General features: G+C 35.3%; 1 protein-coding gene across 1 annotated transcript in view; it reads right to left on the minus strand.

Annotated features, from left to right (window-relative positions):
• LOC105618015 overlaps positions 1-11,339 on the minus strand; it is a 151,327-nt gene that overhangs the window by 87,124 nt on the left and 52,864 nt on the right. Inside the window, exon 3 of the mRNA XM_012199554.1 lies at positions 3,286-3,333. Coding sequence (XP_012054944.1) covers positions 3,286-3,333 — 48 coding nt within the window. The remainder of the gene's footprint in view (positions 1-3,285; positions 3,334-11,339) is intronic.

Genomic DNA, 11,339 nt, shown 5'->3' on the forward strand with positions numbered 1-11,339 from the left:
TACGTACGTACGTACCGTTACCGTACCGTACCGTACCGACCGTACGTCTCTCTCTCTACTCTACGACGACACGTACTACTACGTACGACGACGACGTCGTCGTCGTCGTCGTCGTCTCTCTCTCTCTCTCTCTCTCTCTCTCTCTCTCTCTCTCTCTCTCTCTCTCTCTCTCTTGTTCGCTCGCTCGCTCGCTCGCTCACTCTCCCGCAGTATCGCACATACACATATATAACGTTTTCGAGCAGCTCCGGAGAATTTTCGGAGTCGCCATTGTTGCCAGAGTAGGTGGGCCGCGAGGCGGAATTATTCGCAGCAAGCGTGTTCGAGCGAGTTCACGAACGAACGAGTAACTAAGGTGGCTCGATTTTTAAATTGCAAAAACGCGCCGTCCACACATTTCAGATTCTGTTACGCGGAAAAATAAGAGAGTCGCGGCACCAAACGTGCGATTCAGAATAGCATTTTGCATTTTGCCGACACAAATTAAGATTGCCATTTGCATCTCGATTAAAATGATTTTCTTTCCTTATACTAACGTCGGGAATCTAAAGAAATCCGCGATTCGATTTTCTAATTAAATTCGAGTCATAAGATTCGCTAACATTCGTATCGTAAGTATAAACGCGTGAATATAGTGTCTATAATGACTTTTGCATTAATCTCGATATTCATCGCCGCCATCAATTTCCTGCGTCGATGCGTTATTCGATTTGACCGCGAATTGAATCGCCGATTATCGATCGTAATCGACTAATGAATAATGCCAATGACACTGACGTTCGATGGATTTAATATTGTAGTTTGATTTATCAAACACCTCTAAATAAATCTCTTTAATAGCTTGAAAAAGAGTATATAAAATAATATTCAATAAAAATAATAACGATATAGTAACATTTTATCAGTCAATTTATATTCATTCAAATTTATATTGTTTAAATAACGACTTGCAATACAGCTATGTATATTACATGTTATACTTTATATAAGGTAGACCTGGTAGACCGATCTGCAGTCATAAAATTCTGTGACTACGCCATGGTAGTTGCCGGCTCGACTGTACGTCGAGGCGGTATCTTTTATCTCCTCCTTCAACTTGTGCGACCTTAGGAACCGCCATAGTCAGTTGCAAGAACAGAGAAGCAAGCGTGACAAATTACAATTACCGAAATTAACGTCACCTTCGGAACGTCATTGTCCGTTTTAAATTTTCCCAAGTTTTCTTCAGGTACAATTTTCTAATTTCAATTTGCCCTTTCTATTTGTTATTCCCTTTATTATAGGGGTTCATTTTTCATTCCTGCATTAAACTACACACTATAACTTTCTGTCTCGCTTTCATCAAATATCGGACATGTACCTATTTCACTTTAAGTTCCAAAAGCGTACACTAATTTAGCTACAGGAAACAAACAGATCTTATACGTATATATTACGTCGTAAAAAAAAAAATTGCTTTATGGAGCGCACCGTTCTTTCGCGTTACAGCCATGTTCTCAAACATGTTCGAACAAGCTGCTTTCTCTCAGAATTTCTGAGTGACGTGCGTATGTACGTCGCTCCGTGATGATGCTCACTGGGATATAAGTTGCGTGAAGTTCCGCGGAAATCTTTCGTCCTAACCATCCCCGTCGCTCTACTGTAGAACGCTCGAGAAACCCTTGCTATGAGGCGGCATGATGAAATCGTACGACGCGAAAGTATCCTGGATGCGCGCAAGATTCGGTGAATATCACGAGTAGAAAATATTCTCGTATCTAATAGCTAGGTGAAAAAAATTCGAGAAGCATTCCTGCTGGATTCAAGTCTACTTTATGTAACTGAAAAACTCTGATAGACGCGGAGTGTCTTGCAACCGGATTTTTAATAGTGAATTCCGGATATTAAAGCTAAAATTCCTAATGATAGAGATAAAAGTACTAAATGTCGGGACGGCAATAATTTTCGGTTTACAAGCTATCAAAGCGGTTCCAACGATATCCCATAGAGTTCGCGTGTTCACGCAATTACGCGTACACGCGTACCGATCTGTTATCTATTATTGATTATCAGATATTGATTATTGAAGATAGTAACCTATATTCAATCGTTTTCTTAAAGTGCTCTTTTCTCATATGCGCTTATAAGCTTACTGTGATTAAATTATCGCCAAACACAATTACGTATAATAAAATTTCATATATTTGACTGACATATGAAAATATATATTTATGTATTTCTTAAAGATACAGAGAACATCTCAATTTTTTAATACAAACAAATTTTTTAATAGATCTTGTTTTATGTTTCAAACGGTATAAAGTAAGTAAAAATTATTAGTAAATATGAATGGGCTATAATATAAATCAGATTATTATAAATAAAAACAATTAATCCTATTTGGTCTAAAATTTCCTTAACTGATTCATGGATCCAGTATACTTTAAATTAATGTATCTTTGCTTAACATAATTGAACGTTTTTTGAAGATGAAAATTATGCAATTCAGAAATTATGTAAGTTTGTCAAAAATATTTAATATAAACAATTTTTCACAACGTAGCTGAAGAAATTCTTCATTAGATTCGCGAATACCAATTAAGGTTAATAATTATTAACAAGTTTACAATTAAATGGATTAATTGTTATGTAACTGTAAAATATTTTTTTATTTTATTTATTTTGCACACATTTTTGTTGCAATTCTCAAAAAAAAACATCGTAAAGAAATTTAAATAAAAGCTTTGCTACTAAAAAATATTTTATTTGTAATTTTATTCTTTCCTGTATTTCCTACATTTTCATTATCCGAGTAAATATTTAAAAAAAATTGTTATTTATTAATATTCTTAATATTAAAAAATTCCAAGATAACATTATCTAATTAATATCTTCATAATGTTCTTAAATATGTCACTTGAAAATCTCACTTATCTAGAAGTTTAATAAAAAATGAAAAAGGATGATAAAATCTTTATCAGGCAATCACTCCATTATCTATCACTTTTCACCAAACTTACTCTACCAGTGAAATATTATTTTATTCTGGCATTTAAATAAATAATAACATGGTATGTTCAAATATTTATATTGATCCGTCTTAACCCATCCATGATATAACGGATCTATGAAAAATTTAATATTTACTTTTAATATTCTTACTCTCTCGATTCAATACGACGAATACGTCTATCACATTTTTTTTTTCATAGATTTGTTAGACGATATTTTAGATCTGTTAGATTTCACAGATATATTATATATATCATTACCTCGAGATAAAATAAACAATATTTCATCACTCACCGACCGACACGCAGCGTCGAAGTTGGACTGGCATTGAACCACATTCATCTGTAAAACGCAAACGTAACCGAATTACAGCGCACACAAACAAAACAATCGGCACTAACTGCAAGACAATTATCACGCGCGCGAAATCAAATTCATAAACGATCGATTTCGGTGATACTTGAAATGACAAAAAAATTATTCACCTGCGGTTGTTTCAACATCGTCCGATATCTCCCTTTCTCTCTCAGATCTCTTCTTTCTCTAAGCTTTCCTTCAATTCCTTCTCAAGCTTTCTCCTCGTCGCACTCGCAACATCACTCACGAAAGTACGACTAATTACGAGCACGTGGCATTTTGTATACGATACTCCTTATTTTACCTTGTACCGTGATATTCACAATGGAGGCATAACACGAACGATTGACGTCAAATTCGATACCAATCGATTGATGGATACAACATAAGGTTAATTTATGACCGAGTTTATTAATTAAATCACGCTATGACTCGTAACTGATGTCTTTTATGGCGTCACTGTGACGATAACAGTCCGTTAAACAGTCTCGCCAACTTGGTACAACGTGAGTCAAGTTAACGGCGTCCAAATGTATCGGACACCGACGAAACGTATCGGAAATGTACAATTGAGACTCAATGTCCGAAGATGCATTTCGGACGTGAGAACTTTGAGACACGGACACACGATAAATAAATCGGTAGATCTTTCCGTTGCTTTCCCGACGCTCTCGACGTTTCGATGCTGTTCTACTACTGTGTTTCGAACAAGCAGATCGTGCGAAATGCCTGTTACGTCGCGACGGAAGAGCGACACAAAGAAAGTACGCGCGAACAGAAACTGTTCGCGATCAACTTGATATCCAACAACGTCGAATTTCCGCGTCCTGATTGATAGATATCGCGACATGAGATTAATTTGCGCCCGAATTTACTGACTAAATCACGCCGCGACTCGGAGTCAATGTGTTCTATGCGACGTTCCGTTGAAATAGCAACCTATTTTGAAAAGGTACCGTACTATCGCGTAAATTAAATTAACGAAAATGTATAATTTACATCGTCGATTCTTATATCGATATAAAATCGTTTCAAATACAGTTTGCGTAATTAGTGCCTTCCAACTTCCAATTCTGTTTTAGCATTGCGTGTTATCTTCTTGATTATTTTTACGTTCATGGCCATAGTCGAAATTGCCAGAAATATGCGAGTTTCTCCAATCTCTATAGGCTGTCCGTCTATATACTTATAGTACAGCTGGAGCATTCATACGAGAGAAGTTGAAAACTTGATAGAAAGAAAGAAAAATAGTCATGGAATAGTTCTCTTCTTTTCTAGCAGTGTGATTGGTGGGTATAAGTTTTTATGTCGACTAGGACTATAAACACTATGACTCACCAATAGACGGATGTCATAGGATTGGAAGGCGCAATTAATTGCGCGAATTATACAATCTTAAGATGTAACTAATCAGAGAGTTGCATTAGCATCTTAAGACATTACTTAAAACGCTCTTAAAATAAGAATGGATTGTAAATATCGGCCAATGATTCTTATATTTGAGACTGTCTTAAGTATAATCTTAAAATGTTATGAGCTAATCAGAGGGCTATATTAGCATCTTAAGACATTACTTAAGACAGTTTTAAAATAAGAACGGACTATGAATATTTTAATGGCATATACGCGTAACATATTTTAGACGAGAAGTCTCGCAAAATTCACGTACAAATAACTAATAAATAATGTATCAATAAAGTCGTTAAATCTCGCCTTTCCGTTACTTTTTTCCGAAGCTCTTGTATTGCTTCGAGGCTTCTTACTCTAACAAATAAACCTCGCGCGAGATATACTTTCTGGAACATCTGCAAAATGTCGTATTATAAATAATAGGCCTATTCTTTTTAGCTCAATTTCTTGCACGTTTCTTTAGATCTGTTTCTGTGGTTGAACTAGCATACACTTTTGTGATACAACTTAAAATGAAATAAATATATATTTGATATTTGGTGAGAGCAAGAAAGAGAAAGTTCTAGTGCAGGAACAAAAAATCGACCTTATTTCTTTTCACATTGGAGAGAAAAAGAGAAAATACGGATTGTGCAAGAAGTTCATCTAAAGAAAACAGATCTATTAATACAATATTGTATAAATCGCGACTTGTTATCGCGCGTCGAAGGAGAATTACATGGAGTTACATGCCGCGCAGATTGACTGACCGAAGCAAGTCTCGCCATACGAATGTAAACAAGACAAAAACAACGACCGACCCTGGGTCGCCCGAACACTTTATATACTCACCAATCGCGTCGTTACCATTCGAAATTGTGAAATAATCTCACACGTTTTACCTGTCGGCTTGAGTCTCTCGTCGCGAGAATGCGAGAATAGCGAGGTATACATGTATGTATGTGCGTGTGTGTGTGTGTGTATCTATCATGTACATACATGTTACTACGCGTATGTGATATAGCGTGCGATTGTACGAAAAACAAGTCGAAAGAGCGATACAAAAATCAGTCTACCGCCAGCGTTGAAAGATATTGTAGCAAAATACGTCGCGGGTGCCAAATTGATAGCGAGCGAGTGGTTATTCGCGCGCGACAAGAATGCATTCGGAAGCTCTTGTCGCGACCGCGTTTCGAGAGATAATAACACCGCGACGCAATGAGGCACGCGCCTCCGTCGCCTACGCACTTGAACCACGCCGCGTCAACGACACAAAGGTAATGACGTAAACACAACGCCGCGCCGCGTTGTGCTCCGGCAATAGTCTTGGCTAAAGTTGCGAGAGTGGAAGCACCGAGTATTATCGCAGACGAAATATTTGGCGCATTAAAAAGTAAATCGAACGTTCTGTTCCTCGCGTTTCGAAGTGAAATGGATGTACAATCTTGTAAACTAACTACGTTTATCCGATAAATAAAATGTATCTTCGCTTTCATTGAGAAAGTATTTATAAATTACTTTATTTGTTTATATTATTACTCGTTTTCGAGAGGTATGATATCGATAAATCTATATAATACATATAATGTGACAATTTAATTTTGTTCTCGTAGTTTATTAAACTCGCACGATTTGACTCTTCTTGAAATGTAAGAAATTGGATAAGAAGGATTAATAATAAATCAGATTCTGGATATAAATATTTTTCCGATTGAAACGAAAATAGAAACCTCGTTCTTTAATTGAATATTAATTTAAGAATTTTTTCATGAATTTTTTAAATATATTTCTGATTGAAACGAAAATAGCAATCGTTCTTTAGATAAATATTAATTCATTCTTTCAAATTAGAATTACTCAGCTATTTAAATTTGTGAAATATGTAGGAAGAAATAGTTTACATACAATAGTTACAATTTACAATTAATAAATGATGAATATTATTGTAACGAACGTAATATATGTGATAAAAAAATCAATCGAGAAATAAAGTTAAGTAATTAATAAGTAATTGATAAATGACAGATTGGTACGCGTATATACATAATCATGTTTTACATCATATAATTTTAATTATATATAAATGAATAATTGTTGTATAGTATATTATAAAATCGCAATTTTATTATATAAAAGAAAATAATAATATTGTTGTATAGAAAATTCCGATGTCCTTAGAATCTTTTATCTACTTAAATCTTCGCGATCAATTTTTTAAGTATTGTGATTGGAAAAAAAATTATCTGCGTAATAATTCGCAAATATTTTATAAAATGAAAAATCATAAACGAACTAACAATATCGGTAAACAGTTTCATTACAACTTGCATTTTTTTATAAACAATTTATATTTAAGTGCGTTGAAGTATGGCATTACGAGATGGTACGAAAATGTAATAATCTAAGTTTCCTTAAGTAATAATGTATCCCGAGATGAATCATTCAGCGGCTTACAGCACAAAAATCTACCATTTATAAAAATTATGCACTTACACTCGGTACGCCCTTGCAACGTTTTCGCGGATATAACTTTTTTCTCGGTTTTTTCAGCTAGTCGCAACTTTTTCGTAAGATAGACGGAAATGCGCGTGCTACAATTATGAGAATTAGCAGTGCATTTTAACAATGTAATTTTTTATACGATAGAAGATTTCAGGGAAATAAACCCCGCTGCAAAGGAAGTTATTAAATGTACTCAGCCTTTTGGAGAATAATCGATCATTAGAATGACTTTCATTGATCCTTTTTTTTTATTAATTTTTGTTTCTAATCCGGTGCAACGTTATTAAATTTTTTACGTGAATTAGGATTTAATTCAACTAGATGAGATATAACATTTGCAACAAATCGCATTTCTTCTTACATCTTTCACGTAGAAAATAATTTTTATGACGATATGATTGCGTTTACAGTTTTTTAAGTGCTCGCAGATACGGTTAAAAGAAACAAATAAAGCGAAAAATGTAGTGAAGACTCTCTCGAATGTAATATCGATCGAAATAAACTCAGAACTTTTATCGGATATGAAAAAGATCATGTTGAAAAATAATGTATAACATTGGTTGCAAATTATATTTCATGTTATGTTTCCAATATGTCTCGTTTGAAAAGTAGCGTGAGAGGGTTTGTGTGTTGTTGTTGAAGGATTCCTTCTCTCAGTGACAATTGTGACAAATATAGCAACATAATTGAGTGTAATTTAAAAATCAAAAACTCGTCCTCAGAATGGCGAAAAAATAAAGTAAGAGAGAGGTTCCTCTTTTTATTTTGTCTTTTCTTCTTTTTTAACGAGACCGTCAACGGATAAATGTTTGTTATGGAAGTGCAACGAATGATTCTGACAACTCACGGAAGGAAATAAATCTAACTTAGTCCGCTTCGGTCGTTTTATCGAATCGTAAAGACTCCCAGAGCTGCAACATTTTACGTAACTATTTCGCCGTCACTCACTTTTTTCTGTCACATTGCAGTTGTCTTTCGCAGTCGCTGTAAGACACGTTTGTCTACTCGTTGATCGCAAGCTGCACGCAGAAATTATATTACACGTCAACTTGTATAATTAAAGTATCAATTCCATTAGAGTCCTTTGATGCGAAACGCAATAAATTCAGTTGCGTGAACATATAATTTATGTAATATGTTAAACGTAGATGTTATATCGCGTAGATGTTATATCGCAATGTTGTAACTTTTAAACGCTTATTTATGTAAAACACACTGATAAAAAAAAAGAAAAAAAATGCAAATAATTATACATCTAATTATTACCGCGATGCATAAAAGTAAATATAAAATTACTTCTCGCGACTGTCATTGTGAATTTGATATTAATATGTAATACAATCGTAACATCACTACTTTATTTAACGGAAAGATAAATAGATATAGATAAATTGTTAGCGAAGATATGCACTTGTCTTGTATAAAAATTATGATTGATTTAATAATCCTAAAATTAATATTTAACTTACCTTTGACTCGATCATCAGGATATTTTACATAAATTTAATTTCGCATTCGTTAATTCTTTACTTCAGTTCACCTTGTACGGCAACTTATCGGCGCGTATGTGCCATACGCGATGCATTCGAAGGTTCCTTTGACACGAATAGATAACAGCTGATAAACGAGTTAATTTGCAGATACGCCTTTCAAAGACGAAGATACGTAACTGCACGTATGAATCACTGTGTTGAAACAGATCTTGTCGAACGTCACGTTTCGCTCTGGAGACGAGATAAATGACAATGACTGAATGGTCTGCATCATCGGCATTAATTTTGAAATCCATTATTTCTGTTCTGCGTATCGCAATGTACTCTATGCGATACTATTATGCTATTCGCGAAAAAAAAAAGAAGCTCGACCTTGAGTCACATAGCCTTGATGTAAGTCTTTGAACATATATATGGAGAGAAGAAGAGAGAGAGAGGGGGGGGAGGGGGGGAGTACGTAATTTTTTCTGTCTATCGCAGATTCTTACGCATAATTTAGTGACTGGTTTTGAGACTCGTATTACGAACAGGAGCACAGTTCACCGAAGACGACAAAATGCAAGGCAAGAAAGCACGTGCTGGCGCGGGAAACTTTTTTCCTTTCATCCAGACGCGGCCGTGCAATATTGATAGACTTGTCTCTAGATAATGGCGGACTATTGCGCGGACTGTAATTGCACGGTAGAAACGGTTTAAAGCCCCGTTCGCTCTCCCTCCACCACCGCAGATAACGTGCGTGGAGAAACGGCGACGACGAACGGTGGATTCCTTTCTTGGACTATGATAATTATGATATTTAGGCTCCGCGACTTGACGTTATCCAAGTTGACTGTGAGTCGATTTCTACCTTCTTTTTTCCTTCCTACAATACGTCGATCACGTAAATTCGCGGTAGATATAATGCCCTCGTAGTCGTCATCATCGCCGTGCGTCACGCATGTGATCTGAGGCAAAAGACACATTCGAGACAAGACAGCGTATGACAGGTTAAACAGGTTGAAATCATTTGTGATATTCGACGCTTTGCCAATTACGACGCGAGCCGGCCGGCTTATTACCTGCGAATGCGATATTAATTCATCCACCAGAGTAAGAAATAACGAGATCATAAATAGCACATCGATAAATAACGCGCGTATCAACGACGATTAATTAATGAATATAAATTCGTTCTGTTTCCGATTTGCAGTTTAAAAGCTGTCAGTATTTTTTTTTCTATAACACATACATTTGTTATTAATATAAAAATATTTATTATGCTTTTATGAAAATAATATAATTATTCAATAAAATTTATAACAGAATATTTGTTTACAAGCAGTGTTGGTAATGAAAAAGATTTAATATCATCGAGTAAATTTTTGCCACATATATAAAATAAATGAATGTATAATAATAAATAAATATTCGCATTTATGAAAAGATCCTGCTTATGCTTGTTGAAAATTAAAACCTGCGAAATACTCATCAAGCACCAATAAATAAATCTCGGCATCTTTTACACATCCACACACACACACACACACACACACACACACACACACACACACACGTAGTACATATATAATATATACATTCATATGTATATATCTCAAATAATTTAATGATAGATAACAGAATGGAACAAATTAAATATTAAAACTTTAATTATATATAATTATATATCGAATGTCTAATTCGAGATTCTGTTTGATATAATCATTGTTTTCACAAAAATTTTTGTAAATTCCATACGTACAATCAAATTTAAGACATAAATTGCATAATGGACCCCTTTTTGTCCCACTTTGCCCCACGTCATTGAAGAGAATGCGAGGTAAAAATATTCGAAAGGATAAATATTCTCGAGTGATAACGTTTAAAACTGATATCGCCGATAAAACGTTACGCTCTCTCATATTAATGCGTCGACAACAAAAACATTTTTTCGCCTATTAGCTCCAGTTTGGCGGCTCGCGGCGCTAAAATGATATTGAATGTGCAGGTATGAAATTAAAATGGCTCGCGTACAATACATACGGCCGCCGGCGCGTCCCTGTTTTCGCCTGCGATTTCGAAAATGCGCATCCGGATTTTAATATATAGACGGAAATAATGGAAAAGAGCCGAGATATTAAATATCGTCGCGCGTGCCGCGATATTTACGTTTAGTCTCGCGCAAAATATTTGCGTCGTCGTTGCATCCACGCGGGTGTATTACACGTATCACATGAACCTGAAAACGGCAACAACAACAATCTGTGCTGTCGGGAGAAGACACAACCATTGTGCTGCAGCCTACATCGCCGACCGACGTCAATGGTTCATCGAATGACTTTCCCTAGTGTCGGGTGACAGAGCTTTTAGAATCCATCCATGAGTAAACCAAGCCGATGATTGCAAACGTATTACTACTATATGCGAGGTGCCATCCCCTCCCCTTCTCCCTCCCCTTCCCCCCCTTATTCCGCTCTCTATGGTTCTCGAATCGTGTGAGAGTGTAATGGAAATCATTTACCATTTTATCACATGCTGTATAGATGTATATAGATGTATATAGGTGTATATAGAATACATATACACACACACACACACACATATATATATATATATATATATATATATATA

Source organism: Atta cephalotes (genome assembly GCF_000143395.1).
Source record: "Atta cephalotes unplaced genomic scaffold scaffold00015, whole genome shotgun sequence".
NCBI lineage: Eukaryota > Metazoa > Arthropoda > Insecta > Hymenoptera > Formicidae > Atta > Atta cephalotes.